Source organism: Melozone crissalis, unplaced genomic scaffold, assembly GCF_028551555.1.
Source record: "Melozone crissalis strain CALT ecotype California unplaced genomic scaffold, PUWL_Pcris_2 ptg000039l_1, whole genome shotgun sequence".
NCBI classification, from domain to species: domain Eukaryota; kingdom Metazoa; phylum Chordata; class Aves; order Passeriformes; family Passerellidae; genus Melozone; species Melozone crissalis.
The window spans coordinates 1,654,523-1,669,932 of NW_026535817.1; the positions used below are offsets into that span (position 1 = coordinate 1,654,523).

At 52.1% G+C, this 15,410-nt stretch overlaps 2 protein-coding genes and 1 pseudogene across 2 annotated transcripts; all 3 read right to left on the minus strand.

Moving 5' to 3' along the window:
• Positions 1-2,874: 2,874 nt before the first annotated feature.
• LOC128941878 (interleukin-8-like) lies at positions 2,875-4,126 on the minus strand (annotated as a pseudogene).
• Positions 4,127-4,443: 317 nt separating this feature from the next.
• Positions 4,444-5,335, minus strand: LOC128941867 (C-X-C motif chemokine 5-like). Its single transcript, XM_054283870.1, has 4 exons — positions 5,253-5,335; positions 4,981-5,110; positions 4,776-4,859; positions 4,444-4,693 (listed from the first exon to the last, which is right to left on the minus strand). The coding sequence occupies exons 1-4, from the start codon at positions 5,314-5,316 to the stop codon at positions 4,669-4,671; spliced, it is 303 nt and encodes a 100-aa protein (XP_054139845.1). The 5' UTR covers positions 5,317-5,335; the 3' UTR covers positions 4,444-4,668.
• Positions 5,336-6,601: 1,266 nt separating this feature from the next.
• On the minus strand, positions 6,602-8,175 carry LOC128941876 (growth-regulated alpha protein-like). Its single transcript, XM_054283883.1, has 4 exons — positions 8,112-8,175; positions 7,728-7,857; positions 7,136-7,219; positions 6,602-6,648 (listed from the first exon to the last, which is right to left on the minus strand). Exons 1-4 carry the CDS (start codon positions 8,173-8,175, stop codon positions 6,639-6,641), a joined length of 288 nt encoding a protein of 95 aa, XP_054139858.1. The 3' UTR covers positions 6,602-6,638.
• Positions 8,176-15,410: the final 7,235 nt, after the last annotated feature.

A 15,410-nucleotide genomic window follows, 5' to 3' on the forward strand; every position in this document is an offset into this window, starting at 1 on the left:
CTTCTGTCTTGCAAAACTGCCAAGTCAGGCTGCTCCTCTTTAATTAAACATTTCCTTTGTCATTTTATACACAGGAAATTTTCCATAGGGGGAAAAAAATCAATTTGACTTAGAGGAGAAACTATTCCCTGACTCTGACTAGGGGCCAGGGAGGGGGTGGAGTGGGCCAGAAGGCAAAAATGGGTTCAGCAAAGTGACAACTCCCTTGGAAAAGTGCCTAAAAAATGGGGGTGTCATCTATGGCCTGGGATCAATTGGAAGCAATGGGAGCTGGGGGAAAGTCCTGCATAGCACTTGCTTTGTGCAAAACCAAAACGAAACCAAACAAACAAACAAAACAAAAAAACAAAAAAAAAAAAAAAGAGGAAAAAAAATCCCTTTCCAGAGATGGATTTTCCTCTGGGTGCAGGTATCTCTGTTGGAATATACCTCAGCATTCCCTACCTGGCCATGGCACATGGATTGGAGAGCACTGGAAAGTAGAATAGCATGAAAAACTTAATTCTGTGGACATTACCTTTCTGTATTCAGCTGCTGTATGTTTTTTGGGGAGGGGGGGATGCTCTGCTCCCCCTGTTCCTCCAGGCACGGTGGTCCCAGTGTGAGCAGTGTTTCCTAACCATACTTCACTCCCAGTATTTTTGGAGCTGTTTGTACAAAATGGAATTTCCGATTCGCCCATGACTGTCTATGAACTGCAGAGGAGCCCATTTAGTAATAAAAATCCAAACCCAGCACCAATGTTTTGTAATGTGGGGGTGCAAGAGGATGGGGATGGGAAAACCCAAACCTTGGCAAACATTGTAAGCTGCTCCTGCTGGATTTCCCTTGGGTTTCTAGCCATGGAAGTGTTCTGTTGCACCAAGGTGTTCCACTGGATTTTCTCTGCTGCACTTCCCAACGCTCGTCACGCCACGTGGTTTTTAACACAAAATGGTTTTTTAACAGACATTGCACAAAAAAACCCAGTTTTGTTCATGTTTCAGTCAATGCATATGTTTACCTGCCTCTCCTGTGTGGTTTCCTCCTGGTTTTCCCTTCCCAGCAGGAGCAGTGAGGGGATGGTGCTTTTTTTCCCGGCCTCGGTTCCCAGCATGTTGCAGGCAATACCTGGAAAAAAGGCTCCAGGCCCTTCCCTGCTGCTCACTGCCTCTGTTTGCTTCCCAAACACAGTGCCTGGTGTCCACTCCCCAGCAACAGCACTGCCTAAAGCCAGCAGAGAAAACAAAATCCAACACCCTTCTACAAGCAACTTTTTAAAAAAATTCAATCTGGTGAATCTGTCCGATTACGGGGTTTTGTGTGTGTATATATATATACATATATATATATATATATAAAAAAAGAGAATTTTGTACAATGCAGCTGAATATTTCTGCTTCCTTCTTTCACTGCAAGGAGACTGAACCTTCCACAAGTTTGGTCACGCACACTCCCTCCCCCTCACCCTTTGGTGTTCCAAGGTAACCCAGATCCCAAGAGAACCTGGTGGGAACCACTCACATATTAATCCTCTCTGCCAAGCATCAGCCAAGAACTCACTTCAGTTAGAAATAATTTTAGGTGGCGATCATAAACCTCTAGATCCAGGTTTGGCACAACCCTTCCCTGTGGGAATGGTGAAGGTGAGAGTGATCCCAGTGCTTGGGGTCCGTCCATCCTCTTTGGAGGCTCCCACACCACCTTGCAGTGGTTACTTTGAGAGCCCAGGGAGTTTTAAGTCAGATTTTTTTCTTGTGTGCTGCCTTTGCAGGCAGGAGGTCCCATCTCTGAGAAGATGGAAGTGCACATGGAGCAGGGGCAGCTGCAGGGTCACTCCCAGGCATGCTTACACTACAGTTCTGGGGGGATTTACGCCCTGCCTCATGGGAATAGCAGCTTTGCTTCACATCTGGGGACCTGGGGGCCTCTGGCAGGAGGAAACACTGCTTGCCCTGGACCTTCAGGCAGCTGGGGAAAGGGAGGTCATCAAACCCTGAACTACATTTTCCCTTTAAAAACTACTTTTTTTTTTTTTTTTTTTTTAATTTGCTCATTGTTCAGATGGGATATTGCTCACTCACATTGGATAAGGCTAAACATCCACAGGTTTCTTCCCACCACAGCCTTCTGGAGTCAACAGACAGCCCTTTTTCGACCATTCTTATGCCTGCTGTGGTTCCTGAGGACCACAGGGCAGGAAGAAGGGAGATACAGAGCCTGGGTGGGTGTTTCCCAGCTTGCCCAGGGACACATTACTGGCATCAAGTGGGGTGGGTGGACAACACAAATTTGATTCCTGCAGACCTTAAACACCTCCTCCCAGAATGGCCAAGCCAGATTGCAAACAGGGATAATCCTGCACAGGTCACAAGTCACACCTGTGTCACCTCAGTGCGTGTGGCCAAGGCACACTGACTGCTGTGCCAGGCTGGGAAATGGGACTCCACAGAAAGCCTCAGCCAGTCACTGGGAAATTTCCCGCTTCTGTGTTTCCACAGCCAGGAGCCAGCAGCAGACCATATCCAACTCCTGCAATTACCTGCTCCTGCCAGGAGCTGTCAGGAAAAGGCACCGACTCCTGGAGCAGAAGTGTCCTCGGCAAGGCAGCCAAAGGCTTCACGGTGCCACAGTCCAGCCTTAACTCCCCACTCCAAAAATCCCAATTTTTACCCAAATCCAGGCAGAAAGAGCTGCCACAGCCAGGGAGGGGGAGCACATTCATCCTTTTATTGCTGCCACCGGGATGGGCTGTGATTGTGTGCGGGAACAGCGCAGGCACCCGAAAGGAAAGGAAGCAGAGGGTGCCTGAGGGGAAAGCAGGGAAAGGCTCCTGCTCAGCCAAAACCCAGGAGCAGAGAAGGGCCAGCGTTGTGCCACTCAGCCCAGCGTGTCTCAGGGCAGGGGGGCTGTGTCATTCCTGTCCCACGAGGGATTCATAACCATGGATTCCTGGGATGCGGCCAGTGGGAGGGACGTCTCCGAGGGGAGGTGCCTCCCGCCGCAGCCGTGGCAGCGCTTTCTTGATGCCATTCCTGGAGAGTTTGTGGAGGGAAAGAAAGGAAACCAGGAGAGTCAGGGGAAAGGGATGGTCCTGCAAAGGTGTTGGGTATGTGTTTTCCAGCCTCTGGGCATCGCCTACCTCTGCATCAGCTTGTGGATGAGCAGCTGGATCCAGGGCGCCTCGGGGGTCACGCACACCTGCCTGTTCTTCTTCAGGGTGAGGCTGGAAGGCCATGAGCCCCTCACCCCATGCATGTCCCTTCCCCAAAGCTTTTCTAACCCGCAGAGAAAACGCCCCTGCTCCCTCAGCATGAACATTTTGGGGCCCTGACCTGATGACCCTGAGCCATGCAGGGAGGGACACCCTTGAAATTGGGACCAAGAGTCACCCCGACATTTATGGGCTTCCCCCCTCCACATACTTCTGCACCAGTACCCAAAGGAGCAATTGGCAGGGATTGGTTCCCAGGCTTTGCACTTACATGACCTCCTTCCTCCTGCAGTGAATGCCCGGCGGGGTAACGTGGATGGTGAGGATCAGCCCCAGGTTGATGACGTGGGCGGTGGATTTGATGCACTTGCACCTCATGTTGGTCAGCAGGCTCTCCAGCGACAGACCTGTGCTCCAGGGCAGCCCACACCAGCTCTCGGGCCCCCGAGGGGGAGGCACATCCCATCCCATCCCACCCCACCCCATCCCATCCCTGACACCCAGCAGGGCTAATCCCTCCCAGCACAGCCTTAAAGCTTCTTGTCCTGCATATGGAAGGGGTTTACCTGCAGGGTTGGAAAACTTAGCCAGCATTTTATGAAATAAACCCACTGCCCGCCCACCAAGCACTCGAATTTTGTGGGGGTCTGGAAGAGAAGCAGTTTAAACCCAAGAGGCAAACCCCCCCTCTCCACCCCCAGTACCCCCCTCCAGCTTAGCCACAGGATTTAAAAGACAAGCTCAAAGATAGGCAAGAACCAAAACTGAAAGCTTAGTAGATAAAATCCATGCTCAGCCCCATCTGGGCACCCAGTGCCCCTGTCCAGGCGCTTGGAGGGGCCATGGATGGACAGACACCCGAAGGGACTCACCGCCCCCTGGCACCAAGCTGCTCAGGAGCAGGGCCAGCGCCAGGGCCCGCAGCAGCCGCATCCTCACTGCCCTCCCCAAGCTGTACCAGGGCCGCTTTATAGCCAGCCCCTCACCCCAGGGGGGATTTCACAACCCTCTCTGGGGCTGGGAAGGCCGAGGAGGGGGTTACAAAGGGACAGCTCCACCTCCGTGCCCTCGCTTCCCCCTGGGTGGCCTGTTCCTGCCCCTCCCCCACAAAAAGCAGAAAATGCCGCAGCCACCTCCTCAAACCTGGTTTTGGCCAAAAGCTGCTGCCCCCCATGCCTCCCACCCCGAGCATCCCAACTTCTGGCATGCCGCGTGAAGGGAGGCAAGGGACAGTGACAGCGGGCTGCCACCTTTATTGGGCCTGCTGGGTCATGCTCAAAAGGGACTCGCAGCACATGGCTACGGGATGGGAGAGGCTGGAAGCAGGGATGGGCATTTTTAAGGGTTTAAAGGCATTAAAAGGGGCTCAGGCAGCAGCATGCTTCCCTCTGGACTGGGGTAAGGCAATAGCACGATGGGGAAGGGAGGCAGTTTTGGGCCCAGCACATCTGGCCATGCCTCTCGTGGCAGCTTCCTCAGCGGGGAGCCTTTTTCTTCCTCCTGCCAAAAGCAGAAGCGGAGCATGTGTGAAGAGAGGTTCCCACGGGATGCCCCTGGTGCTCAGAGGGAAAAGGGAGTTTACAGGTGAGGAAGGTCCTGCAAGAGTTTCCTCATCCACGGCGTGTCAGGATCCACGCAGACCTTCTTCAGGCTCTTGAGCGTAATCCTAGAAAACACACGGATTGAGCTGAGCCTCCCACCCCTGTCACAAGGACAATGAGCACCAAACCACAGCAGCTCAGGCAGGACAGGCAGGGCAGAGGGCACACAGCCCTGGGAGCACTTACACCACCTCGGGGCGCCGGCAGCTGCTCCCCACGGGCCACACCTCGACGCTGCTGTACATCTCGGGAGGGATGAAGGCTCGCGTGCTCTTGAGGCAGCGGCAGCTCAGGTTGCCGTTGGCTTCCAGGATTGCTGGGGGGGCACACGGCCACGGCTCACACAAAACCCCAAAAGCCTCCCCGGGCAATGCATCTCCTGCCACGTGGCACCAGCACCACCCACCCCAAACCCGGACAGCCTCGCAGCCCCCACGCACGGGGCAGGGCAGGCTCACCTGTGTCCCCAGGGCGGTGGGACAGCAGCAGCATGGCCAGCAGCAGGGCTGCCCGCACAGCCATGCCGGCCCCAGCCCGGGCCCCGCAGCATCCCTCTATTTGAGTGGGAAATAGGAGAAGTAAAGGGGCACAGGAGGCCCCAGGGTCGCTGCTGACGGCGCTTGCTGAGTCTGCAATTGCCGATAAAAGTGCCTTGGGGCTCAGCAGGGGGCCTGGCTTCCCGAAACTGGCTCTGCTTTCCCCTTCCTTTCTTGGTCGTTTCCTCCAACTTTGTTCTCAGCACACACAGCCCCACCAGACTGGAGGCTTTCTGGGGTGCTTTTCTGGTCCTGCATGATCAGGTGTTACTCATTTGTCCTACAGCCACCTTGTCCCCCTGCAAGGCACAACCCAGCAGTGCCCTGGTGACATTTGCTTTTGATTTTTTTTTACCCCAAAACTCTGCCAAGACACTCCCATTCCTGACATATTTCCTTACTGGCCTGGACTGGTTTTTAAAACAGCCACCTACAAATCCCAGCTCCATCACTTGGATGTGGAGCACTTCGGCTGGAGTGTCCCATCACCCTACCACCAACATTGTGCCCTCAAATCACCACCAGGGGAGATAACAGGTTATGATGGGAGGGACCCCTGACAACAGGGGATAGCTTCACAATGCCAGAGGACAGGGTTAGATGGGATAGTCAGGGGAAATTTTTCCCTGTGAGGGTGGGGAGGCCCTGGCACAGGATGCCCAGACAAGCTGTGGCTGCCCCTGGATCCCTGGAAGTGTCTAACACCAGGTTGGACAGGGCCTGAAACAACCTGTGATAGTGGAAGGTGTCCCTGTCCATGGCAGGAGGTGGGACTGGATGGGCTTTGAGGTTACTTCTAATCCAAGCTGTCCTATGATTCTATGTCATACATGGCTTCAAAGCTAGGAGATCCAGAGAAAATACAACAGAAAGAAAAATCCTGCATTTTATTGGACTTGAGCTTCTGGAACAGGACATGCCACACTGTGCCACACAAGCCTCAGACACACACTCTGTTGCCGAGCACTACACATGGAAAAAGTCACAAAGTCATTCCTAAAGAAGCAGGAGTAGCCCCTGACAGGGAACTGTTTCACAGTCCACAGGCAACTAAATAAATGAAGGATTCACATTCACGCTGATCCAGGGACCAAGAGCAGGGGACAACTTCCCCCCAAACCTGCCATGGGGCTGGGGCCAGCAGTGAGGCCCCCTCCCCACAGCCACTGCCACCAGAGCCACATGTGGGGCTTTTGGGAAGGGGAGGAACACAGGGCAAAGTGAGGAGCAGTCAGGTCTGCACACCTGGGCATCATCTGCCAACCTGCCTCGGGGCTCTGGGCACCAACTTCCTTAGCAGGAAACCTATTATTTCTTCCTGTGAAAAGCAGAAAGAGGAGAAAGGTGTGAACACAGAGAAAATGGGATCTGGGAGAGGAAGCTCCTGCCCTAGCCGAGGGAAGTCGCTGCTGTTTCCCCAGGGCAGGCATCGCTCGCCAGGATGGCCACAAACCCAGCACAGGCACCACACAGCAGGGCAGCTTTCCCAGCATCCTCACACTGCTGCACCAGCCACGAGCAAACCCTGCTCCTGCCGCTTCTCCCCACATGCTGCTCCCCCAAATCTAAATGCAGCACTTGCGGTGTGTAAGCCAGGGGTAGCATGACCCACAGATGGGTCATGTGGGGCTGAACACTGTTTTTCACAGCAAAGTGTTGGCCCTCATTGCTTTGGAAGAGGGTCCTTTGGACAGCAGCAGCTCTCCCAGAGCTCTTGGGCCCACGAGAGCCTCCCAGAACCGTGGGTGTACTGGGATGCTGTCCAGGGACACCTGAGCCAAAGGAGTTTCCACCCAACAACTTACGTGCTGGCAATGCGCTTCAGCAGCTTCTTCACCCAGGGGGCTTCGGGATTCACACACACCTTCCCTGAGGTTCTCAACTTAATGCTGAAATGCAAGGAGAGTTCCTGAGCTTTCCTGTCCCCTCCAAAGGCAGGGATTCAAGCAGCCAGAGCTGATGGGGAAGAGTCACATTTTGCTCACAGTACCAACAATTGTAGAAAGCTGCCAGAGACAGAGAAAGACACAGCATGGCTGGAACAAGCAAGACGCAACACATTCCTACGTGGAGCAGACACTTGAAGCCCAGAACATTGCTCAGAGAATTTTTTCTAGAGATCTATAAATGTATCAACACCAAGCAGCTAGAAAAATCTGGGAAAACTTGTTATGGCTCATGCTGCCTCAGTGTCGGAGGAAGCGCTTCCTTCAGGCTGCAAACACCCCTGCTCCAGCTCGAGGAAACCACGCTTTTCCCTGCTGGAGAGATTCCTTTAGTCCCTGGGGATCCGCATTTCTACCCCTGACGTTTTTCAGCCAGGAAGCAGGTGGCGCTTTTGGAAAGGTTTAGATTCCAGAAGCGGGATGGTGGCAGCAGAGGAGCCCCGGCACTTACATGATCTCCGTGCGCCTGCAGCTGCTGCCCACGGGCCTTATCTCAATGCTCTCGTATTTCTTGGGACTGATGTATTCCGAGGTTGTCTTGGCACACCTACAGCTCAGGTTCCCGTTCACCTCCAGGATGGCTGAGAGACAGAGAAGGTGGCAGCTACAGGCACAGACAGGCTGATAGGGACCACAGTGAGAGGCTGCCGCCTGCACCTGCTCAGTTCCCTGCTCCCACACCGCTCCCAAAAGCTGAACCAGAGCCCTGCAAAGGATGGCGGCGCTTTTTCCCTGGCAAACAACAAGGCAAGCCCTCACCAAACAGACAGGAGGATGCCAAGCTCCCCAGTGGCTCTGGGTACAGGATGATGCCAGCAAAGGCACCGGAGCTCACCTGCGTGGGCAGGGTGGGACACCAGCAGCAGCAGCAGCAGCCAGGGGAGCAGGGGGGCTCCCATCCTCAGGGAAGGCTCAGCCCCACAGCCGCTCTGCAGGAGCACAAACAGCCCTATTTATCAGGGAGGGTCACGCCCTGACACGGGTACCGAGTTCACAGCTCAGCAGTCACACCCGGCCAGCAGAGAAAAACAGTTCATTTCTCACATGCTCCCCACAGACAGCCCAGAAGTTCAGTGATCAATATTTTTAACTAAAACCAGCCATTGGGACGCAGTGCAACGTTTGGATTCCCCACACATCCCCCCCACATCACCCTTCACTCCCTTGAGTATTTACCCCTCAGCCACAACAAAAAGCCCAGAATGAAAGCAGAGCCCAAGCCCCTGACTAAGCAGGGGGGATTTTAGCATACTCAGACATTTACATATTTCTTTCTTGGGGCTATATTTTCCCCACGCTATTTTTGCTGCCTCTCTCATCAGCAAAAACGCCTCACGCCGTGCCAAGGAAAAACAATCGTGATCTCCCTGCTCTATGCTTGCACTCAAATCCTTCAAATTTCACACTTGGCTGGGCGAGTAACTCACCCAGGATGGCCACAGGAGCACCCTGTGCCCTCAGGTGTTGGTGGGATGGGGGCTTTGCCCCAAATAAATTCACTGAAGTCACCAGCCGGGAAGCAAAAGGGGAAGGGGATATGTGGCGAGGCAAGGAGGAAGGAAGAGGCCACAAGAAAAGAGATGTGGTTGTGTGATAATGTTGTAATTTGGAACTTTCAAATCACATCAGCATTTTATATAGCTGTTACCAAAATAGTTAATCTTTTTTTTTAAAGTCTTTCATTCAAGCTACACATCTCTCTTTGAAAATCTTGGGTTTTTCCTCTGAGATAGGTCCAAAAGTTTTGTGAAGTGCAAGAGATGAGTGGGGAGTTTAACTCCCTGTACACCAGGGTCACAGAGAGGCCAGGGACAATTTCCATGAGCTATTCCCAAAATCCTATAGAAAGAATGGGTGCCTTGCTGTCAACGGCAGTGGAAGAGGAGATGACCTTAAAACTGGGTTTTCTTTAACACTTCCAGAGTTCTCAATTTCCTTGCAGAGATTTATTAGAAGGAACACAACCAAGGACTGGTTTTGCTGGGTTGTGGCAGGAGTCTCTGAGGAAAAAATGGTGGGAAAGGCAGCAAATTAGCAGAGAGATGACTGGTCACCTATGCAAACTGCTATGAAGTCATAAAAGACATCTGAAAATCTTTCTGAAGTTCCTAACTATAAAATGGTCCTGCTTTTTAGAACTGGGCAAAAACAAGAGAAGTGAAAGCAACTTTCCCCAGAAAAGATGGAGATGGACCATTCAGCTGCTGCACTTCCAGCACTGGAGGAATCCAGCAGCATTCGTGGCAGTGCTTAATGAAATTGGTACAAGAAGAAAATTATCCTTGGACACATGCAACAGACAGATCAAGATGAGCCAGACCCTGTCCCTGATCTGTAGCCACAGGGCAGGTGTCCACCTCCTGCCCGCCCTGGAAAGAAGCAGGAGCTCCAGAAGCATCAGCTGGATGGATTTTGGGAGGGTGTGTGAATGGGCAGGGCAGCAGACACAGTGCTGTGCTGGATAAGAAAGATGTAAGTGATGAGCACTGGGCTGGTTTCTCAGAAGGAAACGCCATAGCCATGGTGGTGGCAGATATTTCTGCATAAGTGGTAATTCTGCAAAGGGAGAAGCAGGGGGAGGATGTGAGCCACGTCTGCATTTAAGCTGACTGCTTCCTGGATGCCAAGAACTCAGAAGAGTGGCCCTCAAGTAGGGATGTGTGGCATCATCCAGGCCAGCCTCAACTGAAACACATCCAAAGCACCCTCACAGCTTCTCTGTTTTCTGCAGCAGCTGCCCCTGTGCAGGCAAGACTTTGATTTTAGTCATTTTTTATCTAATTCTTACTGGATTTTTGTAATATTTCTTACACCTGTAATACTTTTTAATCCTTCCTAAATCAGAGCCCTCCAAAGAAGTGATGCAAGCAGCACCTAAAGGCCACATGGAAAACCTTTCCCATGTTTACCAGGATGGGCAGAAACCCAACCCTGACGTCAGTGCCAAGGAGATGCAGCTCTCCAGCCCTTCAGGGAGGACTCACAAGAGGCTGCATCACAAACATCTGCAGCAAACAAACCTCTCAAAGAGAATCACTTCAGAGAAAGTGATTTTTCAGCTTACTCCTCCTTTGCCCATAACTCACTCAGGGCTCCTTGCAGGAGAGAAAAAAAAAAAAAACAAAAACCTGTGGGGTTTTTTTAAATTATCCCCCAAAAACCCCAAGTGCAGTGAATCTTCACCACTGTGGTTTGTGGTCCATCACCTGCTTCAAAGATAAAGATGCTTCCTGCCCAAACCTGAGAAACCTGAAACCCACACACATTTCAGTGTCAACATGAGAGCACCAGAATTAGCCAAAACCTAACGAAATCAGTCCAAAATAAGGCTGAGTGAACAACACATCGAGCTCACTCTTACTTGCTGCCTTCAAGTGAAGATGCATGACTTGCTGCTGATGCAAGGGGACAAAATTGTGAGTTTGGGCCATTTTTGGAGACAGCAGAGTGGTGTCATGACACCACTACAAGCATGTGAGAAACCTGCTCTGGCATCTTTCCAAGTATTTGGTGTGCTGAGGGCTAAAGAAGGGGAGCTTCAAAAGGGATTGGATAAGGAAGATGGAGCAAGAACAAGAGAAATTACAGAACACTTAAGAAACCTAAATCCAACATAACTGCCTCCCCAGTCCATCTTGGGGCCTCTGGGGAGCAGCTTTCTACTGCTGAAAGGACAGCAATGCAAAAACAGGGATGCACAGACCCAAGGGGACAGTTTCTGGGAAGTCCTGGCCACCCCAGAGACACAAACGGCACCGAGTAAGCACAGGAGGAAACCCCCAGACCTCTGTGGCAGCCCATCCTTGCTGCTAGAAAAGCACCATGAGGAACACCCCAGCACCCCCATGCTGCTCCAGAGCTCTCCACTGGTTTCACTGCGAAACGAACCCAAAACCGAGCACAGGAGCACCGTTACTCCTCAGTGCCACTTCTGCCTGGCACAGAGGATGTCAGGCAGGAATGGCAGCCAAGGACTTTCCCAGAAAGTGTCACCAGGGCCATGTGGCCCAGCTGGCTCCCCACAATTTGCATGTGGGCACAGGAACCGGTCTAGACGCCGCAGGTGCCGCCGAGCCCTCAGGCACCGTTGGCCATTTGCATCAGGGCACCCTGGGACAGCGAGGGCTCAACCATGGAGCAAGGGGATGAGGAGGGTAACCTTCATCCTGGGCCAGGAGGGAGCCAAGGAACAGCAGCTGGGGGTGTTCTAAGCGAGCTGTGCCTGGCGACTTGGCCTCGCTGCCCTCGTGTCAATGGCACAATGTGGCGTTCTACACATCCCCGCTGATATGGAGGAAGGCCTCTGGCTTTGAGCACTTCCTTCTGGGGCTAGTGAAGAAGCATTCCAGGTCTATTCACAAAACCAAAACTCCTCCAGCTACATCCAGCCCAAGCTTCACAAGCTGGGAAGTTTCTGCTGAACTCAAAGGCCGCCATTGCTGGAGCTGAGTTATTCCTATTGGGCAGCACATTCAGGCAAACACTTGACAACAGCCCTGGCTCTCCAGGAGTGTTATGGCAAAGTCTCCTCCCCTTCCCCTTGAAGCCTGATATCTTGATAAATGCAGCTACAAGTTTGGTTAGAGTCCAGTTCAGCATTTTATGTTTTTCCAATTATTTGTGGTTTCCATTTTAGTTGAGCCCATAATTTAGTTGTCTCCACATTACTTGCAGAATAACCCGTAACTATTATATCTGGTAGAGCTTAACATGGCCTTGACCCATTTTCTACTGGTTAAGTCAGAAGACAGCAGCCCATCCACAGAAAACAGTGCTTCTCTCCTCAACCACACACAAGGTAAAAACACACCAGGAATGGACCCAAACTCGACCATGCATCCTGGGCTTACACCTAGGGTTGTTATTTTCATTAATGTCCACTTAATGTTTTGAGGCCCCATCTCTTCTTGCCAAGTGCCTCCCCACTTTTTTCCCTTGGGGAAGATGTTTTCCCCACATTTCACCCACAAGACACCATAGGAGTAGATATTTTTCTATTGGGAAGAACCCCAAACAAGCCAAGAGCTGCTGTTCTCCAGCAGCAAGTAGAAGTGCACACAGCAAGGAGGGGAAATCCAGGTCTTCACTGAGAAGGAAGCTGCAATACCAATGAAATGAGCAGCCCTCCCTTTGGAAAGCCCCTTGTCAACTTTTCTCTTGGAACCAGCACCCCTGAATCAGCACTCACACCCAGAGATGCTGCCAGAAGAGACCGAGAAACTTCAGTCCAACTTCTGCAAAGGATGTAAATCTCAGCAGCTGAAAGAATCGATACTGAAAGGAGTCCTCTTGGGCTAAAGTCATCCAGCATTGCCCAGATTTGGGGGCTGCAAGAAAGGTGGCCTGAGCGTGTCCCAGGCTGGGAGGTCACCAAGCTGCGCCCTGCCAGGTGGAAACGCAGAGGGAGATGAAAGGGAGAGAAGAAAGGCTCCAGGAGACACATGAAAGTGAAACCAAGAAGCACCAAGCCATGAAAGCCATGAAACCAGCTTTGATCTTTGCTCAGCTTTAGCTTTTATCTCGCCTGTCACCTACCACACACACCCTGAAAACCAGCAAGGCCTCAAGACTCACATCTGTCCCAGGGCACAGCCTTGGCTTAGATACAGAACATTGCTGAGGTTGTTGGGATATCTCCCCTCCCTTCCATACCCCACATTCCCGTGGTCTTTGAGGCAGCCAGGAGTGAGCATTTCACCCACCAGTTCTGGCCGTGTGGAGTACAAGGAAGGCACTTGGAAAGATGTTTCCCAATAAAACCTAAGCACAACAAAATGAGGGACTTTCCTCTTGCCTCTACGTTAGGGCTGGGGGAATGAGGGCAGCTTCAATGTTGGTATTGTGGATGTTACAAGGTTTAGACTTGCTGTGGCAGGAGGATGTTGTGTAAAAATAAACCTAAACCATACATACATATATATATATATATACACATTTATTTATATATATTTTTTTTATATATATACATATATTTTATACATACATACATATATATATAACACCAGCTAGGTTCTCATTTTGCAGTGCATGCAGGCTCAGAGCTGGGACCACTAGGGAGCAGCAGACACCGCTGTCACAGAGAGTACTCGAGCAAGGAAAAACTGGATCTGCCCAAGCACCCAGATCCCGGCAGAGGATCACAATCCAAGTTAACTGACTGTACAGAAGAAAGGAACGAACATCATTCCAGTGCTACACCTGTCTGCTCTCATCTCAGCGGGCTTTTTTTTTTTTTTCCCCTGAAAGGCAGCTTTCAGAAGCATTTCTGAACCACCAGAACGCAGACCAGGGGAAGGACAGACAAGGCAAGAGCTGAAGTCAAAGGGCTTCCTCCTCTCCCAAAACACACAGGCTGGTGCTCCTTGCCCAATTCCCAGGCAAGAGCAGTAGCAGAACTGGCTTGTCTTGATGTTCTGCAGCAAAGCAGAGTTTAGGGGAGGTTTTTGGGTGGGGAGAGGCATGCTGGAAATCCAGAAATGCAGGTTAGACCCCGCAGACCCTGCAGCAATGTAAAGGGACCTTGAGGAAGATTGCTACATGGATCACCCTCAGAGCTGAGGAGCACAGAGAGCTGCCTGCTTCCTCCTGCATGGCTGGTGACTGCATGAAATCCACACCACTCCTGCTTTCCCAAGGTCAGAGACAAGTTGTTAGCATACCTAGAGTTTTGCCAGAGGCATGAGGATGCAGGCTGATGTGCTGTGCCTTTCCAACCTGTGTGCCCTGGCCCTATTCCCAGCTGCAAAGCTGGAGGTTAAGCAATGCTAAGCAGAGATAGGAGCTTGACACTATCCAGCTGCACACCTGGGAACAGCTGGAAGCTGTTGAGTGCCACACAAACCCCACGGCTGGAGCAGCTGGACAAGCAGAGCACAGGCTGCCTGCTCCTATCTCTTGAGGGTGTGATTCCACTGTTTGTGGTTAAATCCTGGCAAAGCACACAGTTGGGATGTCTCCACTGAATCCCAAAGAGGAGCAACAGTGGGATCCAAGTTTAGGAGAGTGCAGGGCAAACATCTTTGCTATTTCTCCTGGGTTTTTTATCCCATAGACACATTCAGCCCAGCACAGCAAGTGCTAAGACGGGTGCCAGCCTGCAGTGTCAGAGCTCCAGAGAGGAAAGATGCAGGATGGAGAGCCTGGGCAAAGGGGGAGCACTTCCCCCAGGGTTCATGCATGCCCTGGAGAGTGGCAGATAGAAGCAGCCTGTCTGACAGTTATGTCCCAGTCACCCTGAACCTGGTTTTTCCTGCCTGGTATGACTGGTTATCATTCCAGCTGGAGGGGAGTGATACTGGGAAAGTCACCCCATGGGACTGGAGGGCATTCAGCTGCTCCCCAGGGAGTGCAGAGCTCTGCAGGGAATGTGGACAAAATGCATTTCCAAGCAAAACACCTTCAGAAGCCGGGAATTTTAATATTTGGGAAACTACAGCCAATGTAAACCAATGCTTTAAGTCTATCCCACTGCTTCAACACTTATCCAGCCTTTGGAGGCAACAGCAATGGGCCCTCCCCAGCTGAATTCGTCATGCTAAAGGAAATTATGTTTATCTGCCCCAAATTCACATGCCTGGGAGTGAGAGACCAACAGCAACACAAGAGGGTGATTCACAGCACATTTCCATCGAGCCCTGCCTCACCCAAAGCGTTGTCTCTACTCCTGGGTCAGCCTGTGGAAGTGTTCAAAGGTCACGGTGCTAAATGCCATCGAGATATTTTTGCTACTCCAGCTGCAGGCAGGGAGAGGAAGGCTGCTGCGTCCTGCCTTGCAGCCACCAGACACGTGAAGACGTGCAGGAGGTCACAGTCCCCGCAGATGTCCTGACACGTCCTCCCAGCCCTGCCCAGCTGCCCTCCCAGAGAGCGGGGCGATCCAGATGAGGGTGCACATCCAACCGCGCCTCCGTGTCAGCACCCGCCCGCCTCCTCGCTGGTGACACCACAGCCATCCGCCCTGCCCGGCTGCTGGTCCCTGCTGCTATTCCCTCCCTTTCCGCCCTCTTTTCTCAGTGCTCGGCTATCAGCGTGTTTGCATGAACAGCAGCACACTCACCCCTTGCCTCCCCAGCCTCTCCTAAGGTTAGTCATCCTCCTGCCCAGCCTCAAGCCCACGTTTCTGCCACACCTACAG

What these genes read in the sequence shown, in the direction of transcription:
- LOC128941876 (XM_054283883.1), bottom strand. Translation starts at nt 8,175, where the DNA reads ATGGGAGCCCCCCTGCTCCCCTGGCTGCTGCTGCTGCTGCTGGTGTCC. An exon ending in GTCCCACCCTGCCCACGCAG is followed by an intron (nt 7,858 to 8,111) that starts GTGAGCTCCGGT and finishes TCTGTCTCTCAG; the next exon opens with CCATCCTGGAGGTGAACGGG. An exon ending in TGCAGGCGCACGGAGATCAT is followed by an intron (nt 7,220 to 7,727) that starts GTAAGTGCCGGG and finishes CTTGCATTTCAG; the next exon opens with CATTAAGTTGAGAACCTCAG.
- LOC128941867 (XM_054283870.1), bottom strand. Translation starts at nt 5,316, where the DNA reads ATGGCTGTGCGGGCAGCCCTGCTGCTGGCCATGCTGCTGCTGTCCCAC. An exon ending in CCACCGCCCTGGGGACACAG is followed by an intron (nt 5,111 to 5,252) that starts GTGAGCCTGCCC and finishes GTGCCCCCCCAG; the next exon opens with CAATCCTGGAAGCCAACGGC. An exon ending in TGCCGGCGCCCCGAGGTGGT is followed by an intron (nt 4,860 to 4,980) that starts GTAAGTGCTCCC and finishes TGTGTTTTCTAG; the next exon opens with GATTACGCTCAAGAGCCTGA.